Raw genomic sequence first — 15,534 nt, 5'->3', positions numbered from 1 at the left:
TGAATAACATACTTTTTTTTTTATGATGGGGATTTCATGATGCAATTAAAACGTTCTAACACAAAAAGATTGTGTTAGTGAAGCGCAGAGGAATTTAAAAAAAACAAACAAACAAAAAAACAGCCGTCCCATGAATCCATGCGAGAAACCGGTTTAAAATTCACGTCTTCGCACAGCTGGACAGTATAAAAAGGAAAGAGAGACATTATTCTACACGTAGTCAAATCTCTGGTTGGACTGCCTTCCATCCACACTCTGGGCTTTGTAGGAGTCGTTGTAGACTGGGCGGGGTCTGGGGTCAGATTTGTAGTAGGTGTGTTGCGAGGCCGCTTTGTAGGCCATCCCATCATACCTGAGGAACATTAGAAAAAAAGTTTCCAGTGAAGAAACATCTTTAGGCGTTTAAACCGCTGGAGTGATTTGTGTATCACCTCAGCAAGCAGCTTCATAAGCGTTTTCAACTCTGCATTATAAATGCAGAGAATAAAATACAATGTAAGAAGACTTGCATTTACATTTTGCTGATGTGTGTCCTTAAATCTGAAAGGACCTGGGAGTGTTACTGCCCACAGCATAAGAAAATATATAAATATATCCAGGGCATTTTGAATTGTTGTTCAGCTTTGATTTCTGTCTTTAAAAGGCGTCATTTAACAGCAGTGAACATGCAATCTTACTTTTGCATGTATTACCTGCTTACTAGACATTTCTGTTGGACATTTCTTTATTTAGCAACTTAATCATCTCTGGTACTTTGCTGCAAAGCAGGATAGAACTTCCATCAAAGATGCTGCCATCCTCAGCAGTCCTGAAAGGTCAGTGAAGGTCACAGATTAGTCATCGGTCACTGTACCGTTGCTTTTGGTCTGAAGCCATTCCGCGACAGGCAAGGCACATCATGATACCGCCGATGAACAAGATAGCTCCGCCAACCCAGCCGATGAAAAGAGCGGGTCCAAAGGTGTACCTGCAGTTAGACGCGGGTTACAGGAAAACATAGAAACATAGAAAAGTGCTGTACAGCAGAAAAGGAAACATCCTCTAAAATTGACCTTACCTTGGAGTCAGAGGTCCCGATAGTCCACCAAGTCCCCCGCCTCCCAGCAGGCCGTACCCACCTTCGGTAAACGTGGTGAATCGGAAACTTTGCACAACCAAGTTGGCAAAGGCAGACACCCCGGCAATGCCAGAGACACCTGAAAACAACCAGCAATGATGGAGTTAATGCAGCACAGTTCAACAGCCACAACTAGCAACACGAGCATAAACATCTGTCAAGGAAAAAGTGAACTAAAGTCCTTATGCAGTATTATAATGAAGTAAAATAAATATTATGTTTGGACATAAATTAAGCAGAGATTACATTTTCCATTTGCTGTATTGAAATAGATTTAGAATAACAATATGTAAGTAGACACTCTGTGGAAAGCATTTTTGCACCTGCAAGAAGGAAGAGGATTCCGGCTGTCAGAGTCATTGTGGCCTTGATGCTGTCCTCCATGTTCCCCATTTTCAAGCACTTCAGGGCAAATATGGCAATGAGGCAGCCAATGGCTCCGAAAACAATTCCCACAATCATCAACGCCCGGACGGCTTGGAGCAGAGCTGAAAGACAAAATGGTTCATATTTAGAACATCTCATCACATGGTTTTCTCACCAAACTCATTTGTAACCTGTTAATCTCGAGCAGGGGTGTCAAACTCATTTTCACTGAGGGACACAGCAGCATTATGGTTGTCCTCAAAGGGCCAGATGTAACTTAGAAATGTAACTAAATGTAATGTCAAATAAATGTCAAATAAATGTAACTACTTCTTAATGTTAAATACCGCTGAATGTATTACTTATTCAAGTTACAAACATTACAGTTGCACAGAAAAAATATGTTTGTTTCTCTGTTATAACATAAATCAGGTAATGAAAAAACCCCCACATAAGTCCATCAATCAAGGATCAAACTATTCAAGTGAATAAAGAAAAATAACATCAAACACAAGTTAGGACATTTATTTTGCTAAAAATGGTTTTGTCATAGTTACAATGGGTTTAATTACTGCTTTGTGGGAAATGTAATTTTGGTCAAAGCAAACTTTTGACCTATTTATTTTTAGATACTCTGACCTTTAATGATCTCACGGGCCACATAAAAATGATGTGGCGGGCCACATTGGGCCCCCGGGCCTTGAGTTTGACACATGTGATCTACAGTGACAGAACCAAACATCTACTGATGTACCAGCAGCTACTTTAACACAAAAAGAACATACATAGTCAGTGTCTTTGATCAGCGAATTAAGTTTGTTCAATTTTCCACTAAACATAGTTTTCGACCCACTGGGACAGATATCCTCATTTAAAAAACTAAATCTGCTTTTGTGGGCGGCACAGTCATGCAGAGGGTAGCGGTGTCGCCACACAGCAAGGCGGTTCCGCGTTCAAGTCCCGCTCTGTGCGGAGTTTGCATGTTCTCCCCGTGTCCGCGTGGGTTCTCTCCAGGTTCTCAGCCTTCCTCCCACCTCCAAAAACATGTGCTTCAGATTGATTGGCCGGTCCCAGATTTCCCGTAAGTGTGAGTGTGTGCGTGCGTTATTCTCTGTGTCTCTGTGTGGCTTCGTGGCACACTGGCGTCGCACCCGGAGTTTCCCCTGCCTCACGCCCTAAGCCAACTGGGATAGGCTCTAGCTCCCCATGACCCGCGACAGCCGATAATGCGGTGAAAAGACAGTGGGTGAACGTGTGTTTGCCATATTTCACATATAGTTATTAGGCTCATACAGACACATTATTATACTTGTAGAATAAAAACATGATTGAATATAAGCACTGCACACATAAATGTATTGACACTTGTACAGAGACAAGACCAGATAAATCCTCACATGTACGTACATGCTGGGGCCTTCCAGAGCAACAGTTACATAAAACAGAAAAAAGGACTCTAAGCTGCTCTGAAATGCATTATTTGGGAAACTGGTGATAATTCCCTAAAAACAATTATTTTTAACAATCAGAAATAACATTTTATTGATTCAAATGTACATCTAGAATGTATTAGAGGCTTATGGACCTTGTCGAATTTGCTTGAAATCAAACTCAAAATATATATATTTATATATATATATGAAAAAAAGAAGACATTTTTTTCCTGCAGCATTTTCAATGTAAAACACCAGCAGGTAACAAAACATATTGACCAAAATAGCAGCTTTCAGGGGCCTGAGATATTATAAAGGCTTGCAGGTTTAAGCCTTTAACACCTTATGTACACTGCTTTCAGCTGGTAAGTACAGAGTGGGGAAATGTACTTTACATTGTGTGACACTCTGGTGAAGCTTGTGCTTGCTCAGCTAAGCTTTGGATGTCTCATCAAATTTCCATTAGATTCTGGAGAGACGCCATGTTTTCTGCAGTCGACTGCAGTTTCGTGCAGCGAGGGGAAATGGAGAAAAACCTCCAAAAACCCTCAAATGTTCTGAAGTACCTTCCCTTTGGAAAACGTCGTCTCTAATCCAACATGCAGAGAAATATACTTTAAAAGTGTAATTGTCTTACCCGGCAGTCCGAGTATGGTGAAGTAAGGTCTGCATTGTGTCGTACCGTACGACGTCCCGACGCAGGAGTTCCATAACCCAGAATAGGTGAACACGTTTGTCACCACTGTTTGAGACCTGTCCTGTAAGCTCCACATGTCCATAGCTGTTGCTGCTGCTATTAGGAATTCCCCCAATGCGGACAACATCCATCCAATTAACTGGATCATCATAGCAGCCATTTTAGAATTTCCACTCAGTCGATTAGCAGACAGACGCCGCGCGGTCACAAAATGGCAGCGTTTGCCCGCCAACCACTCATTATATTGGTTTCAACAGGGAACAGTTCTTATCAGATGTTTACTTAAAATCCATGTCAACGCTGGTTTCAGGAAGTGGCAGCGACCAGTTCCCCCACCCCCCCACCCCCACCCCAGCGAAGGGTGTGGTTTTACCTTTTCATCATCAGTGCTCATGGAAACACACTGAACTGGAATTTTATTACATTTCAACCACTAATCGCAATGTGGTTTATTTCATATAAAGAAACAGCATTCCTGTTTGCGGCAAATCAGTACCTTCAGAATTTAACAAAACAAGCGTAGCAGTGTTGTAGCAGCAACTTTTTACAATGTGAAGATAATTTAAGTATTTTTGCTTATTTGCATGAAAATACACACCAAACCAGTGGAGTCAAAAATTACCTGGTAGTCCCAGAATGGTGAAATAGGGTCGGCACTCTGTGAAGCCGGAGCTTTGCCGGACGCATGACCTCCACAGGCCCGAATACGAGTATATGGCCGTCACAGGGTTGTCAAACAGGTCCTCAGTCGCCCACTGGTCCATCCCTGTTGCAGCAATTATTCCCGCCAACCCCAACAAACTCAGCATGAAGCCCATCACCTGGCACAGAGTAGCCGCCATCCTGCTGTCCTGTTTCAGATGCTCTGGACTGAACACGGCCTCCCTCAGCTCTGCGGCTGTGTGTTTGAATATGATATCAGTGGGTGCGAAGTCAAGAAGGACTTCAACAGTCACCCTGCTTGTTTGCACACCCAGTTGTGTAGCGGAGATTTTGGGTGGAGCGTGTGTGAAATATGGCTAAGGTTGCTTACAGGTTCTGGTAAAAGGTGAACATGATTCAACTTCCTCCTACAGGAGCGATGTGATTCTATAAGCACAAAAGTGTTTTCCGCAGATACTGCAGTACCAGCTGTTTTACATAATTGGAAAAATTGGGGTTTTGAGTGCAAATGCTTCACTTTTGGTTTAGTCATGGTTGCGTTGTCTTTGTCAGTCACATTCACTCAAAATGAAAATGTACAGCCTGCTGGAACAATGACCTGGGTTGGTTATAAGATGTTAACCCCTAAATCTTACAAAATTAAGAGTTTTCCAAAGCTGTTTTGCAGCTTAATAGAAGATTGAGATACCCACAGTTAGAAATAAAAGTCCAAAAGAGGAAACTTCTTCACCTTTGTCTTGTTAATTTTGAAGATTACAATAATGATGCAGTAAATCTTCACTGGAGCAGCATGAGTAAACTTTAGCACAAACAGCACAAACATTCTGACATTCTGATTTTTTAGTTGTTCTATAGGAAGTTTGTGCCAGAAGTTAATTTTTTCAGTCCCCAAAAATCCGTTTTCATGCAGTTTTATGTTTGATCACATCAACCAGAGCTACATTTGGGTGTCATTAACAATAAAGTTCTCCAGTAGATTTTCAGGCAATTCCATTTCAAAAATCTGTGGAGACTCCAGGAGACTCTGAGGAACAATTTTGGGTCGAAATCCTTCATAAACCTTAAATTGACCAGTCAACATTCATTAACAGCTAACACTTTGTGGTAAGTACAGTACATAAGTACTAGTCTTATGTTAATCCCTTAATGATCATTGATTAAGGAGCTCAAATGAACCAAAGACCTCGCCGATAAATCCTTTGATAAGTGGATTATTAATATTTGACAGAAGTCTTCATACAAAACAAGTCACATTTTTTTCAGATCATTTCTGTTATGGGTAGTACAAGTCTGGACTCCAAGGAGCAGAGACTGACATAAAAGTAAAAAGAAAGTTTTATTGCTCAGGCAAAAACACAAGTGAGCAATGAAACCGAAACAGCAGAGCAAAAAATAACAAAAATCCACAACACTGAAAAGAGCATGTAGCTGTGAGAAAACTAGGAACACTAGCATCAGGACAACAGGATGAAATAATCTGGCACCTTCTAAGGGAAAAGCCAGGCCTTTTAAAATGAGGCTGATGAGCAGAGTGGGAACTGGTGTGGCTCATCAGCTGCTAGGATCCAGGCACACCCTCTGTCACAGCTTGACCCGTCAGGAGAAAATGAGTTTTCACAATAACAGACTTGCCGAGCACACCAACTGAACAGAACCATGACAATTTCATTTATTTAGTGCAGGAAACTCTTTATGTAATGAAATATAGAAAATATGATAGATTCTGCTTTCAGTTCTACACATGCAAATACAGACAAACAGTACCTGTTTTTTTACAAAAGGATGTAATATATATGACAGAATAAAATACTACATATTTATCAAAATTTCACCATTTAATATTCATTTTGGACAAAGAAGAAATAAGTAATGAAGTGTCAGCAGTCTGCTCTCTTTCCTCCTCATAGGATCAACCAAAACTTACCAGTCGAACTAACCCTAACCTCCCTGTTATTTTGTTCTCACAGCTTCAGGTCGTCAACCTCACCTAAATGTGTGGACTGAGGCTTGTTGTTGTTCTCACTACTCAGAAGTTTTAACTCTTTATGCTAATATAAGGTAAACAACTGTACCTGTCGCTGTTTAGTTATGAGTGGTACATAACGGTCAAAGCACACATATAAGAATTACTTTTTTTAATGAAAGGTGTGGTGTATAATATTGATCTAGCGGTGAAGTTGTAGACTGAGAATGTGGAAGACCCCTCTACAGTCTGATTTGTCTGTTATGGGCTACCATAGATATAAAAATCATTTTAAAGTGGAGAAAACTGACTATCTAATAGTTTTCAAGCTTAAGAAATTATGACAGACGTTATTTTACCATCTGCTCCTGAACTTACCTTCATACTGGATATTTGACTTATAATGCTTTGAATATTTCATATTTAGTCTTATTTGAGTGTCAACATCCGAAGGCTTAAAAGAACAGAAAATTTATTTACCTGTCATTCAAGTTTCTTCATCTAATTCATCTTTGAACACTTGACAAAACCTTAAACTGTGCTTGAAGCCAGCTGTGTCCTGTGGCCAGCACATCCATCCATTTATTCATCCATCCATCCATCCAACCATCCATCCATCCATCTTTTCTACAGTTTGCCTTGAGGGTCACGGGTCAGCTGGTTGTGGGCAAGAGGCGGGCCACACACTGGATGAGAACCCAGTTCATAATGGGGGCCACACACAAGACAAACAACCACTCATGCTCACACCTACAGACAATTCAGTTTGACATTTCACCAAGATGAATGTTTTTGGAGTTTGGAGGAAGCTGGAAAACCCACACAGACATGGGGAGAACATACAAACTCTGCATAGAAAGGAATCAAACCCATCACCTTCTTGCTGTGAGCCGGAAGCGTTGCCCACTAGCAAACACAGATATCAAAATATTTTCTTCAAATTAAAACTGTTATTTTGTGTATATTTTCCTGCAACATTAAACGATTTTGAGCCAGGATAAAATGAGGTGTAGAGAGATCTTCCAAGAAATGTCGAAGGGGTTTCTTTCAGATGTTAATGGTGGTAATATATCCATATGCAGCAGCTTCATTAATTAACCAAGTCAGTTTTATTGGAATGCTGAGTGTGTTCAGTGTTTCCAGTGACGGTATGTTCACATTCATGACTCACACTGTTTTGTTTTTTGAGTTCAATATCTGCCGGCTGTGTTGAGCGATACTAGATGACTGTGGTGTTGGGGCGGCGCTCTATATGTGGCACCAGGAGCCAGTCAGGTAAAAGTAAACACTGATAGGATTGTAGTGGACTGAAACCAATTTGCCCAGGGTTGATTTGTCGATGAGAACACGTGAGTCGAAACTGAGCCGGGGCAACAAATTACATACATAACAAGCATATAGATACGTGCCTTCTCCTACTGGAGGTCATATTTTCTCTCTAAGACGCTGATTTACTTGAAATGTAATGTTTTATCATCGAACTGCTGGTGGTAAACAAAAAACACCTAACTCTGAAGCACATACAAACAAGATTTGTCATTTCCTCATGTCAGAATTACGTGATTTGACTTGGCACAACATGCTATGACAAATGTTCCCTGCCATGAGGACGGTCCACAGGGTTAGTGGGAATGGAGTGGAATCATGCTAGTATGGTTAAAGGCAGTCTTGTTGTCTGATGCCATGATTAGATTAGAATGATCAGAAATCAGTGATGAAAGTTGGGAAGGTAGTTCGACAGACCCCCCAGTGACATGTTACCTACCCTTCTCTCCCCTACACACCAACACAGGTGAAATCATATAATCACCCTCTACGGGAAAAAAAAAAACTATTAACACACTACATTAATGTTTCTGCCATCTGCTGTGCAAAGCCATTTGTCTCCCAGTTGGCTCAACCTTAAGCAAACAATCTGAGCTTCTGTAGGAGCCACTGTTTACTGAGCATGAGCTGAATGAAAAGAGAAACCACTTCTCAAACACACAAGTGCCAAGAGGCAACGATTATAAGAATTATTAATTTTAGAGATGTTTAATGTGAGTCAGAATCTTCAGCTTTAGCAAGAAACTGAGAATTAATGTTCAGTGGAGTTACAGTGTGTAACGCACTCATTCACTCAAGCCCTGCAACAATGAAGAATTACTTCATTTTGTAGATCGTGTAGTTTTCAGGCAAATAAAGTTTGGATAGTAAAGACTTTATACGCAGTGCTTTTGTTAGTTAAGCTAAGTTTATTGATTGCACAGAAGTTGATCGTTATGAAACGCAACAACTCAAAAGAGACAACTGCTTATGTAAGTTAGGTAACTGTTCATTTGCATGTTGCATCAACCTGTGAGGAATTGCTCAGAAATATCTGGATTCTTCACAGAGGAGGTAACTGCAATGTTGGTTCTGCCCGATGAAATTCAGGGATCATCCCAGAGATCACAGTTCATCCTCAAAGGTGCTTGGATGTGTGGAGCTAATTTCATGGCAATCTGACTAACTGTTGTTAAGATATTTATGGTCACACAAAAAGGTCAACTCGCTTTTGGCCTGAGGGGACAAGTCAAGGAACCAGCAAAAACGTCAGAATTCACCCTCTGGGGATCACAAATGTCTTGAGTTTTATTTCAGTCGACACAGTAGTTGTTGGCATGTCTGCACTAAAGTGGTGGATGACCCAAAACAGGGACCACCTAACAACTTCAGCTTAATACTAGGGATGAGCGAGTACACCATTATCTGTATCTGTTCAACCAACTACATTATCTGTATCCGTAGCTGTACTCGGAATGGGCGGGGCTTAAACCGGAAATTAGTGTGGTTTGACCGGAAATAGGTGGGGCTTAAATCGCTACATTATTTTAAGTCTAAAATTGGCATGGATTGATCACAAGTTGCTATATTTATTGTTTATTTTTAAATTATTTACATAACAGCCTCAAAAATTGAGATTCAAATCAATGTTTTTGATCACAAAAGTAAGAGAACTATTTACAGAACAAGTTTTTTATGGAACTGAGTCAGAACATGAATATTCTTAAGTCTATGAATGACTATTTACCGAAGAGCCTCAGAATTGAGATTCAATGCTTTTGATCACAATAGTAAAGGAACTATATATAGAACGAGTAAACACAAAATGCATTTTTATTCGTTTTATTCATATCGTACTCGTATTCATCAAAAATGCTTTATCCGTACAGGATACTCATATGAATCGAGTATCCGGCTCAACTCTACTTAATACATTTAACACAGACAGAAAACACAAGACATAATCTTTTGTTCGTCTGCAACATCCTTCAACCCCCGTGTGTTTTATAACACAACCACACACGCAGATACATACACATGCATCTTCAGTACTCCCATCTTTCGCTGTCACGGGGTTGCTGGAGCCTATCCCAGTGGACTTGGAGGAAGAGGCATGGAACACTCCGGGCATGACGCCAGTCCACTACGGAGCCACATGAAGGACAGACAAACACGCGCACATTCACACCTATGGACAATTTCAGAGCAGTCAAATCACCTGAAGTGCATGTTCATTGCAGGTGGGATGAACCCAGAGAACCCAGAGAAAACCCACACAGACACGGGGGGAACATGCAAACTCCACACATAGTGGAACACAAACTCGAAACCGCCTTGCTGTGCAGCGGCAGCGCTACCCACTGCGCTTGCATGCGGCCCTCAACTACACATGTATCAAATTTAAATTTATAAAATAATTACTAAAAATACTTATACTTCACATTGAAATGTAAAAAATATTGCTAACATTTAACATCAACATGTTTGCTCCTGTGGGTTGGTTGGTGCAATTTTTCAGTAGGATGCTGTAAAAATTGCAGGGAATATTTCCTCAAATGCGTGTGGATGGTGGGACACAGTTCTTCATCCATTCATTCGTTCATTCATTCATTCATTCATTTTCTTGAAGAGGAGAGAATCAGAAATTGTCTCATCTTCAGCCACCTATCTAAATCCAGGTCAGGGTTTATGCTGGAGCCTATCCAAGCTAACATAGTGCAGGAGGCAGGGTACACCCTCGATAAGTCACCAGTTGGTCACAGGGCCACATGGAGAGACAAACAGCCATGCATGCCCACATTCACACCTATGGTCAATTCAGAGTGAACTCATGCAGACAAGGGGAAAATGTACATAGTCTGCACAGAAATGCCCCAGGCAGAGTTGAACCAAAGACCTTCTTGCCGTGATTCAACATCGCTACCCACTGTTCCAGCGTGCTGCCTGGGTGCAGTTCATAAAAAAATGTAATTAAATTGTGGTGCAGATCTGAATAAAGGAGCAGATCTTAGAATTTTATAATAGTATTGAGATAAGATGTATTGAAATAAGCGCAGAGGTGGGGCCTGGGAGGCCAAACAAGATAATACGTAGGATCAATTAAGGTGTACTGTCTACTAGATGATATTGTAGTTATCGATATTTATTGAAAAACTGACACGTAAAGAAAGTGAAAAAATGTGTTCAGCCTGTTTCTGATCCAGATCTCCCTAAAATATTTTGATAAATAATATACAAAAAGATAAATCGTGCTGAAGCATAACATCTTTCGAGGTAACAAAAGCCATAGTATTATACTAATGTGTTAAAGACTGATGTTTCCTGATGGAGCCCCACACTCATGTTCTGCAGCCAGCATTTGGAATCATCTGCTGTGATTTTCTCTGACTTTGTAAAATTTCGACACCAACTTCTATTCTGTCAAGAGCTCCATTACTGGTAAGAGCAAAATGAGAAAACACTAGAACGAGATGTGCTGAAATGATGAAAGGCTGTCTCAGAAAATGGTAGAAAAATGGCCTATTTACTTTCCTCCACTTTATGGGTGTTTGAATGGATTTTTTTCTGCGAGTGGTGCACTGCTGCCTGGCGGCCACTAGAGGGCAGAGGGAGCGCAGAGAACGCAGCCGGTTGGCTCAGCAGGGAGCAAACTTGCTGGGTGTGAGATAAGAAGGCCTTTCACACAGCAAGGCCTGGAGTGAATGCACTGTGAATTCTCTCAGGGCATCAGCAAGTTTTACAAAATATGAGCAGGCCAGGAGGAGAATAAAAACTTTAGTATATATATATATATATTATTACATATTTCATATGACATATGACATAAATCACTGTGAATTAAAATTTGGTTTAAAGAAATAACAGGCCATCTAGTCGTGGTAAATGAATCGCAACAGTTCTCATCTTGCCAACTTCAAACCTCCAAACAATGAAGGCTACCTGGGAGAGCCAGGGAGACGAAACCCCCCCCAAATCTGTTACATTTGAAGAATGAGAGAAAAGTTCAAAAATCCCTGAGCAATTAACCAATCACAGTCCAGCAGGACAGTGTGACAGAGTGCACACATCATCGGTCGACAGGCTCACATCCGTTATGCTTTCAGCGGGGCGAGATCTAAATTAGAGAGCCAATTAACTCTGCTAATAGCCCTCTCCTATTTAATCTGGAAGACAATGGGGATTGAAGAAGAAGCCTTTACAATATCCTCTTTCTGCCACGATTCTGAGGGTCTGCATTTGCCTCCTTGTTTTCACTTCAATTAGCCCAGTGCTTTCTATGATTAAGTACCTATAATTATTTTTCAATTAAGGCTTTGATCTGGTGTGTACTGTATACAGCTCCTTAGCGTGCATGGAAGAATGAGGATGAAACAGTAAATTTGTTCCCTTCTGTGTTGTGTTGATGAGGGTGCAAGTGAGATTAAGCTCACAGAGCTGCTGGGAGAGTCTCCATCACAGAACTTCAGCAAACACTAATGTTATTTCCAGCATAAACTTTTTATAATTTTTTTTTGGCAGGAATACTCCTACATACAGAGATTTATTTTATCACGATCAACCACATAGTCCTCATCAGCCCACGAGTTGGAATAAAAGGACCAATCAGGAAGCGTGTTCCAGTTCTGTATTGATTCACCGGGCAAGAAAAGAAGAAATCAACCGGCTGCTGATGACTGCACAATCAGATGCATGAAGGAAATTGAGGAGACTCAAAGAAGTCAAACATTAAGCTAGAGCAACACTTGGACATTGAAAACCTTCTCCAAAAATTTACAGAATTTCCTTTTCTCCTCTCCATCCATGGACAACCTGTCTTTTAAAACTCCTGAGACATTGTCAATTATTTATTTAAGTAAATAACTAATGACTGCAAACTTTAGCTAAGGGCAAAGATTCAGACATCCAAAGCTGTTTAAATCAATCCACTGGACCTTAAGAAAGTTTCTTGAACTGAAGTTCAGAACTGCAGAAGCCTCTTGGATGAGAGGCGAAACTGTCTGAAAGTCCAGTGGATTGATTTAAACAGCTTTGGATGACCATGACCTGGATAACTAAGAACCTACACAGACATCTTGCAAAAGATTCAGGAGGTGATACAGCTTCAAGAATGTTTTACCAAGTGTAGAGCCCTAAATTCTTGGTAAAAACATTTGTTTCTGTGAGGGATGATGTTTTCATCTGTGTGTGGGTCCTTTATATCATATTATGTATAACTAATTCACCAGTAATCATATTCGTGCATAACAGTAATTATCTGATGCAACCTTAACACTCAAAGACACACAAATTGTAAGAAGAATCAATTTGTGGTCCAGATGTTAGCAGGTGTCAGAGCTCTAATGGGTGGATCCAACACACAGGAATCAGAGACAGTAATTATGTAAACATCAAATGACATTAGTGAATACTCAGGAAATAGAAACCCTGACAATCTTTTTTTTTCATCCATTTTGTGATATGAAATCACTTTTGTGCTTTGTAGAGTAATCATTACGTGCGGTGAGTCCTATAAGTAATGGCAGTAAATAGATATATACAATCAGTCACCTTTGAGATAACCAGAAGCATAAATTAAACACGCAAATATCTGTTTTCTTATTACGTCATTGATTCCAGCTTGAAATTTAAATTACATAATCTATTCATCGTACATGTTACTGTTGTGTGCATCATTGAGGTTAACATTGTTCTTTTCTAAAAGGTTCAGATCAGCTGAATGTGTCAGTAAAATAACTAAAACAAGCAAAAGTGCCTCATCCTCTCATGCACAACACTTAATAACACTTAGAGGCTGCGATAATTCCTGTGTTTACTGAGCCACCTGAACTGGAAGGTAGATCAAACGCATGGCGACATTCAGGGTAAAATGACAGGATGCTTAATGATCCGTAAAGCTCCAAGGATTAGAGGAATATTCACAATAAAATGCAACCATGAGGGTGGCGAGGAGGAAAAACACGCTTACTGAAGGGAAGGCTTGGGATTTAATTCTAACAATGACTCGTTAAACAAAGAAGTTCACAGATCAGAATATATATATATATATATATATATATATATATATATATATATATATATATATATATATATATAGATCACCTCTACACTTTTACTTGATTTTTCTTTGATTGTTCAAAATCAAGTAAAATCAAACTATTTAAAAGCCATCCCATCTGTAAATCCCGAAAGTTTTGACTGACTCGTGAGCTCACATTTAGATACACTTCATGTAAACTTGTACTCTGGCAGGCGGCGGGTGAGAAAAAGAAATCCATCGAGAGTCCGGTAATTAACTCCTTTACTGTAATTAAAACACTAGAGTCTCTTAAGGGTGTCAGGCTCTTAATGAGATGTGACATTTTAGAAGCTCTGCATACCCAAAACTGTTCTGTTGCAGTGTGCAAAGAAAGGAAGTGTTCAGAGCCGTGCTGGCGAGAAAAAAAAAAAAAACGTGAGGAAAAGAAAGAAGAAGATTGGATGCTTTCTTTGCTGGAGAAGGGTAGAGAGAGGAGGATATAATGAAATATCAGGGCTTTGTGAAAAATAGAAAAATAAAAATGGGAGGTGCAGGTAGTGGTCTGGTTGGGTGGAGGTGGAGGGTGGTTAGGAATTGTGTCTGAAACATTTTGTATGACCTCCTCTCTCGCCCATCCATCAGGCAGCCGTGCTCATTATTCTAACTAGCCAGTTCTTTTCTTCTGTTGCGGGACGCCATCAGCAGCAATCTGCATGCCAATTATCGGCCAGACCCCCTGATACCCCTGCATGGAAAATGATCTGTCAAGAAAAGAAAAAAAAAGCGAGAAGGCTTCTGCACTGTAGCCCCAATCTCTCCACCCCACCCCCTTATATCCCCCCTTTACACTCTTTTCCTCTCTCCTCTCCTGTACAGCAGTGACAGGGCTTCCTCGAAAATTAATCTATGGAAAGAGAAGAAAAAAAATTATAAATGTAGCTATTCTCCCACTCTGGCCGCTCAGTTCTCTGGGCTCCGGAGGGCAGGGGAAGTGGAGTTTGTGATAATTGCCAGGGAGAGGGGGGTGATAACAAAGGGACACTCTTCCCCTGAATGTTACACTGAGGGCAAGGGGAGCAGTCATGAAGCAACCATCATGTTTTCGTACGCTCCCAGGTATATGCTCCCTTTTTCCGTTCATTCCCACTCATTTCATCATCAAATTACAGACGGGATGAGCTCCCACTTCTGATCGCTCTCTTGATCTCTTAACTGTGTCTGATGGGCATCACCAGAAAGAAAGAACTCTGATGTCACTGGGTCATCTGATAATCACTGTGACCATATGAACTGTGATGATCATAAACAAAGCCGGAATACATTTTAATGTCTCCATTTAGACAGACCGAGGGAACAGGAGGGAGGCCCCTTAGCCCTTGTAGCTGGGCTTCATAAGCTTCCATTTCTCATGCTGGAGCTGATAACAGTAACGGTTGGAGACTTGAATTCTCAGTCTTCTTTTTCTTTTAGAAAAATAAAATGATTTTTACTCCTCATTTCCTGCCAGTGACCGTCACTTTTGCATGCTAGCTAATTAAGCTATCTCAGTGAGAAAATAAAAACTGATGTAAATAAAAATGCTCTCTGCAACCAACTTTAATGTTTCCACCGAACTCTTTTGGAAACTGACCCCAGATGAAATATGAACGTTTTATTTTCTTTTTGTTCATTTTTGGTTTATTTTTCCATCTTGACTGAGTACTTCTCTGTATTGAGTTGTAAGTTTTTCATTTAAATATTGTATATGATGTTATTGTATACATTAGAAAATAATTTGTTTAATTTGTTTTTATTCTAAAACCTTTTCTCCATGTACAGTACTACGGCTTCTATGGACCTCAGTTTAAAATTCAACGCATAAGGGACTTAAAAACTTCATAAAAGTATTTTTGGATTTGTGGAGACCTTTATTTTTACTTGACGACAACAGATATTATATTGTGTTAATTTTTTGTATCTAGAATTGTTCAAGGA

At 40.2% G+C, this 15,534-nt stretch overlaps 1 protein-coding gene across 2 annotated transcripts; it reads right to left on the bottom strand.

Moving 5' to 3' along the window:
- LOC137599158 (claudin-18-like) lies at positions 1 to 4,553 on the bottom strand. 2 transcript variants are annotated; one of them, XM_068319893.1, is made up of 5 exons: positions 3,554 to 3,828; positions 1,441 to 1,605; positions 1,058 to 1,196; positions 854 to 967; positions 1 to 352 (listed from the first exon to the last, which is right to left on the bottom strand). In XM_068319893.1, the coding sequence occupies exons 1-5, from the start codon at positions 3,771 to 3,773 to the stop codon at positions 211 to 213; spliced, it is 780 nt and encodes a 259-aa protein (XP_068175994.1). In that variant the 5' UTR covers positions 3,774 to 3,828; the 3' UTR covers positions 1 to 210. The 2 variants fall into 2 exon arrangements, with proteins under 2 accessions (XP_068175994.1, XP_068175993.1); XM_068319892.1 differs by lacking the exon at positions 3,554 to 3,828 and adding an exon at positions 4,236 to 4,553 and having other exon boundaries at positions 7 to 352.
- Positions 4,554 to 15,534: the final 10,981 nt, after the last annotated feature.

This window comes from Antennarius striatus, chromosome 7 (genome assembly GCF_040054535.1).
Source record: "Antennarius striatus isolate MH-2024 chromosome 7, ASM4005453v1, whole genome shotgun sequence".
Taxonomy (NCBI): Eukaryota; Metazoa; Chordata; class Actinopteri; order Lophiiformes; family Antennariidae; genus Antennarius; species Antennarius striatus.
Note: the sequence above shows the minus strand (reverse complement) of the source record. Positions and strands in the feature narration are given on the sequence as shown.